Source organism: Eleginops maclovinus, chromosome 21, assembly GCF_036324505.1.
Source record: "Eleginops maclovinus isolate JMC-PN-2008 ecotype Puerto Natales chromosome 21, JC_Emac_rtc_rv5, whole genome shotgun sequence".
Classification (NCBI taxonomy): domain Eukaryota; kingdom Metazoa; phylum Chordata; class Actinopteri; order Perciformes; family Eleginopidae; genus Eleginops; species Eleginops maclovinus.
In genome coordinates this window covers 16,762,781-16,781,673 of record NC_086369.1, presented here as the reverse complement: position 1 = coordinate 16,781,673, position 18,893 = coordinate 16,762,781, and the positions used below count along the sequence as shown (strand labels likewise).

At 42.6% G+C, this 18,893-nt stretch overlaps 1 protein-coding gene and 1 long non-coding RNA gene across 3 annotated transcripts in view; both read right to left on the bottom strand.

The window, feature by feature from the left end:
* Window positions 1–895: 895 nt before the first annotated feature.
* cpa6 (carboxypeptidase A6) overlaps window positions 896–18,893 on the bottom strand; it is a 19,767-nt gene continuing 1,769 nt past the window's right edge. Inside the window, exons 2-11 of the mRNA XM_063912473.1 lie at window positions 16,299–16,374; window positions 12,051–12,175; window positions 10,950–11,064; window positions 9,941–10,042; window positions 9,756–9,860; window positions 3,834–3,944; window positions 3,396–3,486; window positions 3,109–3,311; window positions 2,136–2,220; window positions 896–1,937 (exon numbers count right to left, since the gene is read on the bottom strand). Coding sequence (XP_063768543.1) covers window positions 1,723–1,937; window positions 2,136–2,220; window positions 3,109–3,311; window positions 3,396–3,486; window positions 3,834–3,944; window positions 9,756–9,860; window positions 9,941–10,042; window positions 10,950–11,064; window positions 12,051–12,175; window positions 16,299–16,374 — 1,228 coding nt within the window. The 3' untranslated portion in view covers window positions 896–1,722. The remainder of the gene's footprint in view (window positions 1,938–2,135; window positions 2,221–3,108; window positions 3,312–3,395; window positions 3,487–3,833; window positions 3,945–9,755; window positions 9,861–9,940; window positions 10,043–10,949; window positions 11,065–12,050; window positions 12,176–16,298; window positions 16,375–18,893) is intronic.
* On the bottom strand, window positions 6,452–8,570 carry LOC134883946 (uncharacterized). 2 transcript variants are annotated; one of them, XR_010168359.1, is made up of 4 exons: window positions 8,141–8,570; window positions 7,786–7,884; window positions 7,505–7,585; window positions 6,452–7,328 (listed from the first exon to the last, which is right to left on the bottom strand). It is a non-coding gene; the product is annotated as an uncharacterized LOC134883946 (long non-coding RNA). The 2 variants fall into 2 exon arrangements; XR_010168358.1 differs by having other exon boundaries at window positions 7,505–7,582; window positions 8,141–8,555.

The following is an 18,893-nucleotide window of genomic DNA, read 5'->3' as shown; positions in this document are numbered from 1 at the left end:
CTTCAATGTGTGCTGGACTTATATTTCTCTTTGCAAAATAAAGACGTCATGTTTCATTTTTTAAATTCTATCATTATTTAATTTTTTTGAATTAAAAAATATATAAATTTGTTCGATTTTATTATATTATATTTAGCTTAGTTTTTTACATGTATTTTATTTTGTATTTGTTATTTTATGTAGAATTTATTCTCACTATAACTTCTTTTATTTAAATATATTTAATTGTTATTGTTTAGAACAAATATATATAAAGTTCGTTTTTACTATATTTAACTATTTTTCATATACTTTCTTACTTTAACTTCTTATGTTTATATAATATCTTAATTTTATTGCACATTCTTACTTTTACTCCTTATTTTTATATCTTTATTTTATTGCATCTAATATATATTTTTCTGCAAGATCAGTTACTAAGTCCTCTATTAATATCAGCCTTTAATTAAATCTCAAACACCTCAGTTTGATCTGTTTTCCTGTCATTATGTTGCACAAACAGCTTATTAAATCATAATTTAGCTTGATGCTTCACCTCATCTTTGCCTCTGGCATGTTTAGTATTTCTGCTCTTCCTTTTACAGCCTCAAGCTACATTTAGCAAAGTCCTGCAGAAATCCAGGAGCTCTGGCAGGCTGTGGGCGTCAGAGCTCACTTATAGAAGCCTTACGTGACCGAGTCAACATTTGTGGATCCACAAATACGAGCAGAGCTGCAGAGAGCGGAAAATAAAAAGGGGAGGATGCTGAATTTAAAGTGTTGCGCTTAAACGTACTAAAGTCAACACGTTTTTCAAAATAAAAGTAATTTTTTCATTTTGTGTAAATTAAAAGCATGATGTAAAGATGAGATTAACGGGACACCATGAACATTAACTGTGTTATATAACAACATTTATTAAAGTCAGATATCATACATTTATTAAAATCTCATATAGCTGTCAAAGGTAAACATTTCTGACTGTCATTGGTCCTTACAGACGCCATGAGCGGCCGCTTTTAAACCATGTATTCCCTTATTTCTCCTGACAATGATAAACGCAGGGACACACTTGCTGTTCAGAGATAATGTCATAAATGACTTGTGATTTTGGTCAAACAAACAAAAAACTTGTTTTCATGGAAAAAAAGAGGTCATAAAATGTTCTAATGTTGGCCATTCAGGGCTTCTGTAGTCCATACCTGAGTCTTGATTCAGAAAGTAAATAATAAGTCCTAATAAAATGAAACAACAACAACAAAAACAACCCATGATTGTCAGGTCATTACATAGTATAGACACCAACAGTATTGCAGTAATAAAGGCATTCATACTTTAAGGCACTTACGAATATTTTCAAAATAAGACCACAACAGAATAAAATTTCGATTTAAAAAAAAATGCTGTAATCATTTCAAAAATAAAATGCCACTGGAATAAAAATAGATGTTCTTTGGGGGATATTAAAATCTTAGCAGCTTTCAAGTGCTGTTGTATCCTGACGAGTGCTCACATGACCACCGTTCAGCTTATTTCTTTAATAGTCTGTATTATTAATACCATTTACGAGAGTAAGATAGACTTTGGTAAAGGAGGAGAGGATTACAGGATCCAGCAGTCTGTATGTGGGATATTGGTGTGAAATAAGGCGTTAAAACTAACAACAAGTTAAGAGTGCTTCTCCTCTGCTCCTCCCTGATGATTCCTGATGATCTCTGGTAGGAATAAGAGCCGTTATGGAGCTCATATGTATGGAAACGTGTCCCGGTCCACCTCGCACTTCTTCAGCAGGCCCTGTGAGATGGCCTTGACCGCCCGCAGCGTCTCGGTGCAGGTTGGGCTGATCAGAGACTCCGGCAGAAGGAAGCCGTAGTACCCGGTGTCCCGCAGCTCAAAGGCGAAGGCGTATGAGATCCCGTTCCTGTAGGCCCAGTCGATGGAGCTGCCTGAGCTCACATCTGGGGGAGGAACACAGAAGAAGAACAGGTTAGGACTGTGTTTCTGTTTCAGCATCTCAACGATATTGAAGTTGGAGATGCATGGATAGAAAACTGGAAGTCCTCCTTTCTTCCCAACATGCATGAGGATCTGATTTCGTTCTTGGTGGAGCAACACGACACATCATCTAACCTGTGTTAGTGAAGCAGTGTACTCACAGAGGGTGGTGGAGGCCGGGCCATACCGGTACCGCACTCCGTACGCAGAGTACAGAGCGCTGACTGCACTGTGAGCTGCTGACTCCTGCAACCAGAACAGAGATTCAATCATTACACATCCTTTATAGCTATGATTCTGCACAGCAAGAGCAGGAACTCCAACATGTATCCTATAGCCATTAAGGTCCTTCTGAGGCTTATTAACGGCTAATTAAGCCTCTAAATGATTACATTTAATGTTGAAAGATGTTGTAATTGTGCTTATAAAGGCACTAGGCATGTTGACTATAGAACCCTTTATATAAGGTCAAATACAGCTGCTATTTACCTGATCTTTCATAAAACAGCTTAGATAGAATCGGAGGATGAAACCCTCTTTATTAGTCACATACACACACACAGTGAAATTGATCCTCTGCATTTAACCCATCCTAGTACTAGGAGCAGTGGGCAGCTATTGTGCAGCGCCCGGGGAGCAATGGGTAGGGGGGATTGGAGGTGTCCGGTGCCTTGCTCAAGGGCACCACAGCAGGGCCTAGGAGGTGAACTGGGACCTCTCCAAGTAGCAGTCCACTTTCCATATTTCAAGTCTGTTCGGGGACTTGAACCGGCAACCCTACGATTCCCAGTCCAAGCCCCTACTGACTGAGCCACTGCTGGACTTGATCGTATCTAAAAGTCAGTCTTTAGTCAAACTATATCAACTTTTAAGGGCTCACTTGGGATGTGCATCTGCAGAAAGCATATAGCCAACTGTTGCATAGGAAAAATGCATGATAGACAGGATTTATTCATCTTTATAAAGCATCAGAACCACGTAGTAAAGGATGAACGATGACATAAGTAATAGGAAACTCATTATGAACACTAAGGGCTTTAAGGGCCTTTCCACCTATTTATTAACCCTTATTAAAGAACTTCAACATGAATCTTTACAGAAACACTGGCAGGTGTTGGGTTTTATTGTCCTCACCACGCAGCTGAAGTTGGGGATGGAGGCGTACTTGTAGGAGTACGGGTAGAGCAGCATCTGGGCGTAGGCATGGATGGAGATGTACGCTTTGACCCGCTTCCTGTTCTTCCTCAGGAACTTAGCCACGGCCTTCACCTCGGGCTCCGACTCGGGGAAGGGTCCGCAGTACGTGTCGTCGCACGGGTGGGAGGAGGCGCCTTCCTCTGGGGGAGGGGGATACAGTGTGAGATCTCAATGATACAGTAAGTCCTCAGATCTCCTCTGGAGCTCAGGGTCAGTGAACTCACCACACCACTTCACCTTCCAGTTCCTGTTGGCATCCGTCCCTCTGCAGTGGAACTTGTGATTCTTGGACCGGGTCTTCCTCCAGAACCGGTCCTGCAGAACACACAGGAAGTGAAGGTTTCAATCAATAAATGGAGCTTCCATTTGAACACAAAATATTAAATACATTTCCTAAAAAATATCTTAAAAAATCAGGGGAAGGGACCTGTTAAAAAAATGTATATTTTTTCATACTTACATTATTATTTAAATATTGAATTTCTTTTATTTATTAACCTATTTATTTATTATCATTTTATTTATGACCATTTTTTATTGTATTTTATTTACACTTTTCACCCATTTTAATTATTTATGTATACTGATTTATTACTCTTTTTAAATTATATTTATTTATTTAAATTCATCTGTAAAATTCATTGGCTGTGGACCTACAGTACCGTGGTCCAGCTGAAGTGATACCCGTCCACGTTGAAGACCGGCATGATGTAGAAGCTGAGCTGGTTCAGCAGCCGCCGGGTCACAGAGTCGTACTGGTATGAGTTGATTACCTGAAGTTACAATAAAAAAAACATGAAGTATTAATACAGAGCACTGGTTTGTTTTGTTCTTTTTGTCATGCATGATTACCAGGGTTCCATGAACGCACCACCTCAGTGGGTGCTCTTTAATGAGGCTTTGAACTGAAACAAAGATGGCAGTCTGCCCTCCAGTGGCGAACCTGAGTCACTGCAGTGGAGACACATTCTGACATCCTCTTGTTTTCACTCACTTCTTCCTCCTACTTCATATATTGTTGTTTTATCTAGAAGTCCCTTCTAAACTTGAAAGTCTTAGTTTTATTCTAAACCATCATGATGGAGACCCTTTAGAGAAGTGTGAGTGTAGAGCTCAACAGAACAAATGGTGTCATGCATCAACATCACACGCTAAATAAAAGTAGTTTATTATTAGCGTGGATATCTCCCCTTAAACTCTCACTCTATCTATATATATATTTATATATAAGGGCAGCTGCTGTACTCGTGCAAATACTCTGGCCCACGCCCAACAATTGTAAAGATGCCAGCCAAAAAAAAGAGTGCAAGAATAAGAAGTTCAGCAGCAGATTTTTCCTTTACTGCTTGTTTCTAAAACTTCAACATGTGCTTTGTGGCTGCACATGTTGAAATCACCCGCTCATCATCATCATTTACTTATTAATATTCCTTAGCATGAGTTTCTCCAAGAATCCATCAGAGGAATTCCTTAAAAAAAGCGACTCAGCGACACTCTCTAACTTTCCTCTAATTATCCTCACACTGGGGCAGTGTGAGGATAATCCCTCTCATCTGGAGTTAAACGTTCCTGCAGTTAAGTCTGGCTCCTGGCTGCAGACTGTTCCCCATCAGTGCTCTGCAGGATGTGCATACAGCACACACACACACACACACACACACACACACACACACACACACAGGCCCGTTTCTAGGATTTTGGGGGCCCTAGGCAAAGAAGTTGTTGGGGGCCTTTAAAAAAAAAATTTCCGCAATTCTGTGCGTTTTAATCACAAAAGAGGTCAAACATACACTGAAAAGTAGCCTTTATTTTTTTTTTTATTTCCTACTGAAACTGCTGCTTGCGGCCCTTGGCCTCAGCAAATGCAGACACAATCCCCTCCAAGTCCAAAGACCTGCGGACGTCACTCTCAATTGACATGAGTGCCAGTCCAGAGAGCCTCTCTTGGCTCATAGTTGACCTCATGTAATTCTTTATGCGCTTCAGAGATGAAAAGCTCCTCTCTCCGGAGGCAACCGAGACAGGAAGGGTCAGAAGTAGGCGCAGTGCAATGCTTAAATTGCTGTACAGGTCCAACAGCTTCTCACTGTATATGTAGTCCAGCATTTTAAATGGGCACCTGGATACTTCATCTGGAAAGGTGTGGACAGCAGAGTTGATCTCCAATGCCAAGTCGTCTGCATCAATATCATGGAGGGTTTGTTCCACTTTCCTGCATCTCTCATGCAATTTCCCAGTCTTGATTGTGGCCCTCATGATATCAATGCTGAACAGGAAGTCGTACAGGGCATACACCCCCTCCAGTCTGGAAAATCTGTCTTTTAGGCTGGTGATGGCAGTGTCAACCAAAGGCAGGAAGAAGTCCCTTCTGAAGGCCTCTTCTGGGGTCGATTGGGTTTCATCTGTACTCTCGTAAAGGAACTGCCTTTTCTTTTTACGTTGCCTTTTCTCAGGCAATTTGCTCTCAATTTCCAGATCTTCTGCAATCTCCATTGCATCCGTTTGGCTTGATGCGAGTCCATTTTCCCTGAAATCTTCTAGGTACTCTGTCACTCCCTCGGTTTCTTTTTTCAGTGTTTGCATTGAAACATCCGGGCTCTGGAGGAGCTTGCTCATATGGTTAACCTGATACAAAACGTTGTACCAGGTTATTGTGCACAGAAGAAAGGACCATGTTTTAAGCTCACCATGTAAGCTTTTTGCTGAGGACATGGTCTCTGAGTCCCCCTTCTCTGTAGCATATGTCTCCAGTGCTGACAGTCCGTCTAGTATTTCAGGTAGATGGTACCGCACTACCTTCACACTGTCAATTCGGGCCTCCCATCTCGTCCCTGAAAGTGGCTTAAGGGTGAGCTGCTTCACATGCTGCTTCAAAATTGCCCAGCGGTGCACAGAGGAACTGAAAAGGTTGTACAGTCGTTGCAGCATACCAAAAAAAGACATGGACAACACTGAAGACTTGGCAGCATCTGACACAACCAGATTTAGTGTGTGACTGCTGCATGGGATGCATAGCGCCTTGTTGTTCAGCTCTAAAATTCTTGCCTGCACACCCTGTTTGTGGCCCATCATATTGCTGCCATTGTCGTATGACTGCCCACGGCAATCTGAAATGCTGAGGTTGTGCTTCTCCAACTGGTCAAGCAGGATTTCACTGAGCCCTTTACCAGTTGTGTCTTCAACATGTACAAATCCCAAAAAATGCTCAGCAATAGAAACAGGTGTTTCACAGTTGACAATCCTGAGAACAACAGAAAGTTGTTCCTTGTGGCTGATGTCAGGAGTGCAATCCATGATCACGGAGAAGTATTTTGCTTTGTGCACTCTTCTTGCAATCTCCTGTAGGATTTTGTCTCCGACCAGCTGAATGATTTCGTTCTGAATGACTCCACTCAGGTAATGCACCTTTGTCTCTTTGCATTGTATTCGTCTGATGTGTTCATTCATTACCGGATCAAACTGTGCTAGGAGTTCCACTTGAGCCAGAAAATTCCCATTGTGGCGATCATACACGGTACTGGTAGTTCCTCTCAAAGCCTGGTTGCGTTCTGCCAGATGGGAAACTATGGCAATCACTCTCCGAATCACGCCTTTCCAGTGTTCAACTTCAAGTTGCATCAACTCCATCTGTCTTTGATCAATCAGTGTACTGGTTTGCAGTCTCCTCTGAAGGTCGTGCCACTTTTTCACATTGTCACAGTGCACCTTTGTGCACTCGTGTTTTTTTAGGCGATAGGAAAGGTTCTTCCATCCACCGTAGCCACAGGTCGTTAAGGCATTGTCACGCTCACGCTTCCCGAAAACAGTACAAGGGAAACAGAACACTCCATCTGTGTGGATGGAATACACCAGCCACGATCGATGTATATTCTCACCATTTTTCATGGTTCTTTTGTAACTGTCCTTGGTGAATCTTCGAGGAGGATTGTCTAAGTTTTGCGGGAATTCAATGTCCATGATTTGCACAGGTCCTTTTTTGACTATTTCACAGCGCATACTGCTTGTTAGGACACTGGGCCAACATCCTGGGTCATCACTTAATGTGGTGCTTGCAATACCTACAGGTACCCCAGTTCTGGATGGTGGGGTGGTCTCTGCCATGTCAATGTCATCTTCCTCTTTGTCCTCCTCATGAAGTGGAGATGGAGTTGATGGCACTGTTGAAAACATATAGTTGCAAATTAATTTATAGCACAATTGCCATGTGGTAAGTACAGCAACTAGGGAATGGTGATCTACTTGTATAATGCTTTAAAAAGAAAGGGTCATTTTAATACACTTTCATAGCACATGGGTGTTAGGTGATAAGTTGAAATTGTGCGGCTTAATGCACCTTCTGTTGAACCACTGCTGGGAAGTGGTGTGGATGCTTCCACTTGCTCCTCCTCAAGTCGTGATGGAGTTGATGGCACTGCTGAAAAATATGTAATTACAAATTAATTCATGGCACAGTTTCATGTGTGAAGTACGACAACTAAATGCTTAAGGTATGGTGATCTACTTGTGTAACGCTTTATAGCAAATGGTCATTTTAATACACTTTCACAGCACATGCTGCTATAACTTTGGGTCACTATGATAGGTGATAAGTTGAAATTGTGCGGCTTAATGCACCTTCTGTTGAACCACTGCTGGGAAGTGGTGTGGACGCCGCAATGTTGTCTTCCACTTGCTCCTCCTCATAAACATGTGACGAAGACGATGTTGATGGCCCTGGTGCAAAAATAAATAAATACATAAATAATATTCTTTTTATTTATATTGCACATTTTGCATGCATTGATCTCAACAACTCAGTTATTCATTAACATTAGTGAATGTCCCACATATTTGAAATGTCCAGAAGACTCTGTGGGCAAGTGGAATGAATACACACAACTATGACTTGAATTAGAAAAATGTAAAGTCATTTTGATAACATCAAGTGTGTTGATAGAAGGCACTAATAATAGGTAGAAAAGAACGTTACCTTCAGTAGCACCAGAGACAACACTTGGTAGAGCGGGATGAAGAAATTTCAGCAATGCCCCTTGGAGAAAGAATAAGTACTGTATGATTAGCTTGGTTATCTTTCAAATGCTTTTGAAATCCTATCATTTTACAGTCTGATAATTGTGGTGAAATAGATATTAAAAGCATTACACACAGTTCCTACTAGGCGGTTTAGTGGCGGTTTCTATACGACTACAGGTGAAGCACTGCTTCACCAAAAAAAAGTAAAAAAAAAAATAATAATAAAATCTTACAATAATCCCGTTTTCACTGGTTTGAAAACAGAAATACAGTCACTAAGACGAGCTGTTTTCCTGAAATCAATTCTGTGAGTGGCAACAGCGCCATCCCCGCACCCGTGGTGTGTCTGTGTGTGTCTGTGTACTGTCTGTGTCCCATAGAAAAAGCTCAAAGCTATCGGTACAGTTTTTAACGGTGGTCCAGTGGTATTTACAGCTATCATGGAGACCAACAACAACAAACAGCAGAATAGGTTTAGAAAAGGATTAATTGACACTAAAGTGGCTGTTTTCTTCATGTGGCTGATCTGCGCCGGGATGTTAACCGTTAAAATGTAAATAAAGTAAGTAAATCAACCCAATGGTATTCTAGCAAAATTATTGTAAACTCCCATGTTAATCTCCTATTAAATAGCTAGCTACTACAGGAATAACTATTTCACTGGTTGTCTCAAGGCTCTAACGACTGAAAACATATGTGAAGTTTATTTAGGATATTAAGAGGAATTAATCGTTGATCAATTTGGCCAGCTGATAACGTTATGAACTTATAGTGAAGTCAAAGGTAGCAGTTTAAGTTTGGTTAGCATGCTAGCATGCCAAACCACTGGTTCCTAGCTAGTCGTCGTTACAACCTCGCTACTCTAGCAAAATATGGTATACCCTGCCTGGCACAATTTTCATGTTGATTGTGTATATTCTACTTACCGGTGTCTTGTTTTCTTTTCTGCTCCTCTTCCCTTTTCTTCTTCTTTTTTTGATTGCCGGAGAGATAATTTCGCTTCATTTTAATTTTTCACTTTTCACTTGCACTTGACGCTGTCGCGCTAATGCATGGGAAAGGGGGGCCCCCCTCGAGCTGGGGTATTTCGACTACAATGTGTCGTTGCGCTTTTCGGACATCGCATGCTCTAGGGAGGCGCTGTTGCTGCCCTCGCAGTCGCAGCAGAGCCCTTCATATACAGATGACTGCTTATTATTATGAAGCTATTTAAAATCGTCATTGCTGTTGAATACATGACCTGTCTTATTGGTATGCATGTTGTTTGATTCATGTTGCATTTGTATCAGACTTTTCTTTGAATTTTGAAAAAAATAAAAATAAAAAATAAATAAATCTTAACCTGTCGTCTTTGGGGGGCCTCCTCCTACTCGGGGGCCCTAGGCAATTGCCTACCATGCCTACCTGAACGCGACGGGCCTGCACACACACACACACACACACACACACACACACACACACACACACACACACACACACACACACACACACACACACACACACACACACACACACACACACACACACACACTGCAGCAGGCTGTCAGTCACAGAGTGGGTTTTAAACGCACCTCTTTGACGAACCACTGGCAGAACGCCGGGCCGATCCACTCTCTGGCGTGCACGCCGCAGTCGATCCACACCGCCTTCTTCTGCTGCCGGCTCCTCTTCCCTATCTGACGGGACACACACACTCTCAGGTGTACAGTAATATGCATGTGTGTGTTTGATTTAATGTTTGTGTTTCTTGTCCTACCTGAAGCACATACAGCGGCCGACCCTCGTACGACTTCCCCACGGAGAACATGTCCACCAGGTCCGAGTGAGTGCGGTTCATCTCAAACATCCAGCTCTGGATCTGCAGGAAAACAAATCATCAAAATATGTTTCAAATAGGTGTACAAGGTGTGAAAAGGTTTATGGTGTTGCATGCAAATTAAATCATAAAAAATCCACTTTAATCAATGCAAAGTTACATCATCTTCAAGATGTGCTTTTATTTTGAAAATCCCATGTCACGTTTGCGGTACTTCATATAAAAACAGGAGGTTTTCATATTGTTTTTCATATGCTTTTATATGCAACTACAGTAGATACCACCTGTGTTCCTTACAGCCTTTAAACTCTTAATTTGTGTAATTAAGGCACACTTTGGTGAGGGACTACTAATTTTAAATGGTCTTATTCTGGCATGATCTATTATCTGCTGGTGTGAAATGGACTTATGCTATCCTCTCATATTGATCACAGGCCCCCGAGTTAAATCACTATTATATCGTATCGTAAAATCTGCAAATATATTATCCAAAGAATCGATACCAGGATGAATCAGGAGATTTACTCCCCTATTAATGTGCATTTAGACAATCAGAGTTACTTCAAAGCTGAATTGAAAACCTTCTAAGTGCACAAACACACACAGACAGAGTCATGCGTGCATCTGTGTGTGTGTGTGTGTGTGTGTGTGTGTGTGTGTGTGTGTGTGTGTGTGTGTGTGTGTGTGTGTGTGTGTGTGTGTGTGTGTTTACTGAGGATCAAAGCTCACAGTAAACTACAGATTACTGCAGCAGGAGCCTGCAGAGTAAACTGTGAGCAGCTGTGCAGAGTCTGCTGAGGGGCAATTGTTAGTGTGAGCTCAGTGTGTGTGTGTGTGTGTGTGTGTGTGTGTGTGTGTGTGTGTGTGTGTGTGTGTGTGTGTGTGTGTGTGTGTGTGTGTGTGTGTGTGTGTGTGTGTGTGTGTGTGTGTGTGTGTGTGTGAGCTTCACCTCATCCAGAGAATGGTACACCTCATAGTCATACTGAGACTCAGACCTCCTCTTCCGGGAGGAGCGAGACCCCGTCTGCTTCTGGATCTCCCTCTGCAGGTCGGAGATGAACACCCTGAGGAGACAACAAACACACAAAGCTCATTCTTTTGAACCAATAATAGAGAGCCTGAGGTCATATTAGGGCATCATGCATGACGTAATTGCACGTGTGTGTGTTTATTTATCATATAAATAGGTTATTCCACTAAAATAATCCACTAAATCTCATGTATTATTATTATATTTTGATCAAAAAAGGTCAGAAAATGCCGTTTCCAGCCTCTCCAATTTTGAGCTTTTCTCCGTTTTATTAAGCGAACACCTTTGGATGAACTAAGAGATAATGTTTAAAAATGTCACTTATTTACTCCATGTATTCCTATTAGTGCATGACCTTAAACCTGAAACCATTTACAGATAATCCATAAATATTAGGCAGTAATTCATGCAAAAAAAGCTGTCTTTCAAGTATTGAGATTTGCAGTTTTTCTCTCTCATCATATTGAAGTGATTATCTTTGGGTTTTAGACTAACAAAGCAGTCATTGCCTTGTACTTTGAGAAACTAGGAGGAACATTACACACCAAACCATCGATTGATCCAGAAATGAATCTGCAGACTACTTGATGATGAAAAAACATCTTTAGTTGCAGCACTTGAAACTCCTTCAATAACAGTTCAAAAGGCCTGATTGTCCCCCCTCTCTCCCTCAAAACCCAGCCCCCCCCACCCCCCCACCCCCCAGCACAGTGACAATGACGCTCTTTCTATCTGCGGCGGCTTTGATTAAACTCACTCACTTCAACGATCATTCTGAAGAAGAGGGACGAGCGGGGGGATGAAAGAGGGTCTCTCTGAAGTGTATGTGTGTGTGTGTGTGTGTGTGTGTGTGTGTGTGTGTGTGTGTGCAGCCTCATCATAAATCCTGAGTGGTGAAAGCACCGGGGGATGCTGTGCAGATACAGATGTGTCTCTGCACAGCATCCCCCGGTGCCTGCAGTCGAGTGTGCACGTGTCTTGCGACAGAGCGTGCACGTGTCCTCCCCCAAAATCGCTCACCTGTAGTCGATGTGTTCCCGCTGCAGGCGTGCGTGCAGTCGCTGCGTGTCGTTGCGCGTCACGTGCACGTCCACCGTGTTGTTGAGACAGATCAGAGTCGCGCTGTTGGGCTGCCACAGATCCACCTGGAGGAGCAGGACGTCATCACAGAGAGAAATGTAACACAGGTGAGGTCACATCAGGTGAGGTCACATCAGGTGAAGGTCGACTGAGGCAGTGTGTGTTTAAAGACAAATGTGTATTCGATGTAGATCTGTGTCTTAACTACTCCTTATTTACCTGTTCCTGTTGTTCTTATTTGTCCTGTTCCACACACTTCTCACTCTACACTCTCCCTTATCTTAAATGAGAAGGTTTTGTCTCCACTAGAGGTGGACAGAGCCTGGAGATATACAGTGGGGCAAAAAAGTATTTAGTCAGCCACCAATTGTGCAAGTTCTCCCATTTAAAAAGATGAGAGAGGCCTGTCATTTTTATCATAGGTACACCTCAACTATGAGAGACAGAATGAGAAACAAATCCAGGAAATCACATTGTCTGATTTTTAAAGAATTTATTTTCAAATGATTGTGGAAAATAAGTATTTGGTCAATAACAAAAGTTCATCTCAATACTTTGTTATAGACCCTTTGTTGGCAATGACAGAGGTCAAACGTTTTCTGTAAGTCTTCACAAGGTTTCCACACTGGTGCTGGTATTTTGGCCCATTCCTCCATGCAGATCTCCTCTAAAGCAGTGATGTGTTGGGGCTGTTGCTGGGCAACACGGACTTTCAACTCCCTCCAAAGATTTTCTATGGGGTTGAGATCTGGAGACTAGGCCACTCCAGGACCTTGAAATGCTTCTTACGAAGCCACTCCTTCGTTGCCCTGGCGGTGTGTTTGGGATCATTGTCATGCTGAAAGACCCAGCCACGCTTCATCTTCAGTGCCCTTGCTGATGGAAGGAGGTTTTCACTCAAAATCTCACGATACATGGCCCCATTCATTCTTTCCTTTACACGGATCAGTCGTCCTGGTCCCTTTGCAGAAGAACAGCCCCAAAGCATGATGTTTCCCCCCCCATGCTTCACAGTAGGTATGGTGTTCTTTGGAGGCAACTCTGCATTCTTTCTCCTCCAAACACGACGAGTTGAGTTTTTACCAAAAAGTTCTGTTTTGGTTTCATCTGACCATATGACATTCTCCCAATCCTCTTCTGGATCATCCAAATGCCCTCTAGCAAACTTCAGACGGGCCTGGACATGTACTGGCTTAAGCAGGGGGACACGTCTGGAACTGCAGGATGTAAGTCCCTGGCGGCGTAGTGTGTTACTGATGGTAGCCTCTGTTACTTTGGTCCCAGCTCTCTGCAGGTCATTCACTAGGTCCCCCCGTGTGGTTCTGGGATTTTTGCTCACCGTTCTTGTGATCATGTTGACCCCACGGGGTGAGATCTTGCGTAGAGCCCCAGATGGAGGGAGATTAGCAGTGGTCTTGTATGTCTTCCATTTTCTAATAATTGCTCCCACAGTTGATTTCTTCACACCAAGCTGCTTACCTATTGCAGATTCAGTTTTCCCAGCCTGGTGCAGGTCTACAATTTTGTCTCTGGTCTCCTTTGACAGCTCTTTGGTCTTGGCCGTAGTGGAGTTTGGAGTATGACTGTTTGAGGTTGTGGACAGGTGTCTTTTATACTGATAACGAGTTCAAAAAGGTGCCATTGATACAGGTAACGAGTGGAGGACAGAGGAGCCTCTTAAAGAAGAAGTTACAGGTCTGTGAGAGCCACAAATACTTTTTTGCCCCACTATATATACTAATGACACAGTGTAAAAAGTCCTGAATTACGGGCATGTGGTGCATTAAAAGGTCAGTATTCCCAAATTAAATACCAGCAGACTCTTTCAAATGTAAGCTTAAATACAGTCCTTGACGTAATGTCCGTCCCCCAGCTCTAGCAGAGACTCAGATCTGGATGAAGATAAACTCATTTGAACTTTATGATTAAAGAGCACATGTTTTTAGGACGTATTGACCCCTTATTACTGCCAGGTGTTTGACACAGCACCTCACATGTGTTGCTGATGACCAAACTGTGTGTGTGTGTGTGTGTGTGTGTGTGTGTGTGTGTGTGTGTGTGTGTGTGTGTGTGTGTGTGTGTGTGTGTGTGTGTGTGTGTGTGTGTGTGTGTGTGTGTGTGTGTGTTAACATCCTGCAGAGACTCATGAATAAAGTCTCTCCTCGTACGAGCTGCAGGTTCCTGCCTCTCCGTTATCTGCCCCGGCGCTCTGTTAGCTTTAGTTCCCCGCCGTGCAAACACAGACATCATGTGGTGGCTGATGAAATAACAAATGATACACACATTCAAGAGTGTGTGTGTGTGTGTGTGTGTGTGTGTGTGTGTGTGTGTGTACGGAGACAGGCACACTGGCTTGTTAATGTGTCAAACGGTTTAATAGTTTACAGAACGCATACCGGATTAATTTCTCTGTTTAACAGGAAACACTCCTGCAGGAGGAACCGCTCTCTCAAGTCTTTATACACACACATCCACCCCAAAGACCCTCAACATCCCCCCAGATAACACAAACACTCCTCCTAATTTCACTCTTTACAGCCGTATTTATGAGCCCTGAAGGTGCATTCTTTGTGTCCTCGTCTTTAATCTGCCTCTCTGGTTAATGTGTGTGTACCGAGCGGCTGTAAATCCAGTCTGTGTTGTTCTGGTCGATGCTCGGGCAGAACAAGAAAGACTCAGTTATAGTTCAATAAAAAGAGAGCTGGCTTTGCTCAGGGCAGTTGTGGTTAGAGCCTGTAAATAAATCTAATCTAAAGTCAAGTCAGGGAAAAACCACACTGGGTAAATAACAGCAGCTGTGTTCATGCTCTCGAGTAAAGGAGCAGCCCAACAGTTCTGAGGATATGGATCTTATAGTCCAAGATCATGCTACTGTGTTTGCAGGAAATATACATCTAAGCAACTGGTTAGCTTAGCTTAGCATAAAGACTGTGAACAGGAGGGAAGCTAACACCTCCCACCCCCCAGCTCCTTTTAAAGTCACTAGTTAACACATGATGTTTGTTTAATCTGAGTTTTGGTTGCCGGGCGGAAAACAGGAGGCTTTTTTTAAATGTTCAAAAATGCAAAAGTGTGAGGTATTTTTTAACCTTTGTGTACATGTTGTCTATTTTATTTGGGATGTAATTGTATTTTTCTTATGCTTTTTTACTACTATTAAAGTTGCCATATCTACTAAAAACATATATTTCTGAGCATTTCTTTGTTTTTAATGCATTGGTTTCAAATTTGACTTCTCTGTTTTCATGGCCTTCACTAACCTATGAACGTGGTCAGTTTGTATTTGTATTATCTGACCCGGTTCTGCCTAAGGGGTTATTCCACAGTTCCCCAGCTGTCCAAACAGCACCGACTCCCAGACCAGCAGAAACAGCTACTCCAGTTCCCTCAGAGCGGTACTGGTGCTGGACCGCTGAACTAAAGCTGACCTGTTAGTCCATAATCTATTGATTTAGTACCACAGAAAGAGGCTTCAACTTACTCTACTTCCTTTGCCTTATAGTTGGTTGATTGGTTAATTGGTTATCCAACCTATGCTTCAGTCATTAATAAGAGCAATATCTATTAAAGTCCGTCTGCATAGAGGAACTACACTCTGAGGTCTGTAACGTCAGGCCCGCTGCACAAAAACTCCTCTGTGTTTTTCAAACTGAAACAACGTGCAGAGGAAGGGCAGCGCTGCCCCCGGGGCTGATGGGTAATCACTCCCAAATGAGTTGAGGGGAACAGAGACGAGGCCTTCGAGTCCTGCAGGGTTTCCCCGTTAATATCAGTGTCTCTGAAACACATGTCGGTGATGGAGAGACATGCAGACTTTGTGATGGAGGGTTTAGTCTGTCCTACATCCTGAAGCTTGAGTTTGGGGGTATTTATCTTCCATTCTTTCACTATTTCACAGACCAAACATGTGCTTAATGTCTCTGTTTACCAGACTACAACAATCTGAAGATCACACTTCATCACTAAAAACATGCAGAAAAACAACTTTTTATGGCAGTATTTTCTCATTTATGGAGCGACACCAACAGATATCCCTCTGTAAAAACCTTTGACTCATGAAACAATCCAGTGGAATTGAAATGTATCCAGTGTTCACATTTATGTTCTGGGAATGCATTCACACATTTAATAAAATAGCGCCTCATTTGCATATGAAAACATGTCAGAAGCGAGTGTGTTTCTCCGTACCTTCATGTGTCCCAGGATGCTCTGCAGCAGCTTTACCTCCCTCTCTTCTCTCGGGGTGATCCTGAACACCTGATCCCTGCAACAACACACACACACACACATCTTTGAGTGTCGGCCCTCAGGGTTTGCAGATCCCTCCAAACACACCTGGGCACTCAGGTAAAGCCGCCTGCTTTGGTTGTGAGTGAAGGTGACACTTATAGCCGCAGATGTGTGATACTGTAAGACTGTGTGGATGATAGGGTCGACCGTCTGGCCGCCGTCAGTAAAGGGGTTCATTTCAGCGTCTGAGCTCTGCAGGGAAACACCTGGAGGGGTTAACCACTGTTACAGTAGCGGCTCCACAGGTCCACTCGGTCAACGCATTAACAATATAGTGATGTGGAAAACACCTGAACGTATGGAGAGGAAATCGTAACGTGTCTCACTGGAACTTAAATGTGAAGTTTTTATTGTAATGAAAGGAGAGACTCCACAAAGAGTCTGGGTTAAACTGTGGGAAAGTGGTGGGAAAAAGGGTGTTAGAAGAGTTGTAAATGGTCCCTAACATATATAAATTAAGCAATGCAAGGGGAGGGGTCAGTTTGAGGTCAGAGCAGATATCTACAACGACCCAAAACTCTTCCATCAGGAGGAACTGCACCTTCAGAAATATAGAAACACAAATCGACGCATGCTGTGAGCTAGCTAGCCAACGTGGCTAACCAAATACACTGACAAACACTTGCAGTTTTGAAACATGCTAATGGCTTATTTCAAGAGTGTCACACAGGAAGCAGGGCCTCTAAACAAAGGGTGGCACTGAGGGACAAAAGGGGGTCCTGGGTGGGGTGTATTCTGATTTCAGAGACCCTAACACACAGCCTGTTGCGAACAGGACGTTGATTCCAGAGGTGAGGATCAAACATGAGCAGATGGAACGTGGACAGATTTAAAAGCTCAAAAACAAGCCGGATAAAATATTCTGTGTGTGTGAAACATCAGAGTAGTGTGTGAGAGACCCAGAGGAAATAAAGAAGAGCTCCAGAGAACATACTGACTCACTTCCCCTACTTTAAAGAGTCCTCTCCTGCTGATGTTCAGGTGTATATCAGTATGTAGTGTCTCTACTTTAAAGAGTCCTCTCCTGCTGATGTTCAGGTGTATATCAGTATGTAGCGTCTCTACTTTAAAGAGTCCTCTCCTGCTGATGTTCAGGTGTATATCAGTATGTAGAGTCTCTACTTTAAAGAGTCCTCTCCTGCTGATGTTCAGGTGTATATCAGTATGTAGTGTCTCTACTTTAAAGAGTCCTCTCCTGCTGATGTTCAGGTGTATATCAGTATGTAGCGTCTCTACTTTAAAGAGTCCTCTCCTGCTGATGTTCAGGTGTATATCAGTATGTAGTGTCTCTACTTTAAAGAGTCCTCTCCTGCTGATGTTCAGGTGTATATCAGTATGTAGCGTCTCTACTTTAAAGAGTCCTCTCCTGCTGATGTTCAGGTGTATATCAGTATGTAGAGTCTCTACTTTAAAGAGTCCTCTCCTGCTGATGTTCAGGTGTATATCAGTATGTAGTGTCTCTACTTTAAAGAGTCCTCTCCTGCTGATGTTCAGGTGTATATCAGTATGTAGCGTCTCTACTTTAAAGAGTCCTCTCCTGCTGATGTTCAGGTGTATATCAGTGTGTAGTGTCTCTACTTTAAAGAGTCCTCTCCTGCTGATGTTCAGGTGTATATCAGTATGTAGCGTCTCTACTTTAAAGAGTCCTCTCCTGCTGATGTTCAGGTGTATATCAGTATGTAGAGTCTCTACTTTAAAGAGTCCTCTCCTGCTGATGTTCAGGTGTATATCAGTATGTAGCGTCTCTACTTTAAAGAGTCCTCTCCTGCTGATGTTCAGGTGTATATCAGTATGTAGTGTCTCTACTTTAAAGAGTCCTCTCCTGCTGATGTTCAGGTGTATATCAGTATGTAGTGTCTCTACTTTAAAGAGTCCTCTCCTGCTGATGTTCAGGTGTATATCAGTATGTAGCGTCTCTACTTTAAAGAGTCCTCTCCTGCTGATGTTCAGGTGTATATCAGTATGTAGAGTCTCTACTTTAAAGAGTCCTCTCCTGCTGATGTTCAGGTGTATATCAGTATGTAGAGTCTCTACTTTAAAGAGTCCTCTCCTGCTGATGTTCAGGTGTATATCAGTATGTAGTGTCTCTACTTTAAAGAGTCCTCTCCTGCTGATGTTCAGGTGTATATCAGTATGTAGTGTCTCTACTTTAAAGAGTCCTCTCCTGCTGATGTTCAGGTGTATATCAGTATGTAGAGTCTCTACTTTAAAGAGTCCTCTCCTGCTGATGTTCAGGTGTATATCAGTATGTAGTGTCTCTACTTTAAAGAGTCCTCTCCTGCTGATGTTCAGGTGTATATCAGTATGTAGTGTCTCTACTTTAAAGAGTCCTCTCCTGCTGATGTTCAGGTGTATATCAGTATGTAGTGTCTCTACTTTAAAGAGTCCTCTCCTGCTGATGTTCAGGTGTATATCAGTATGTAGAGTCTCTACTTTAAAGAGTCCTCTCCTGCTGATGTTCAGGTGTATATCAGTATGTAGTGTCTCTACTTT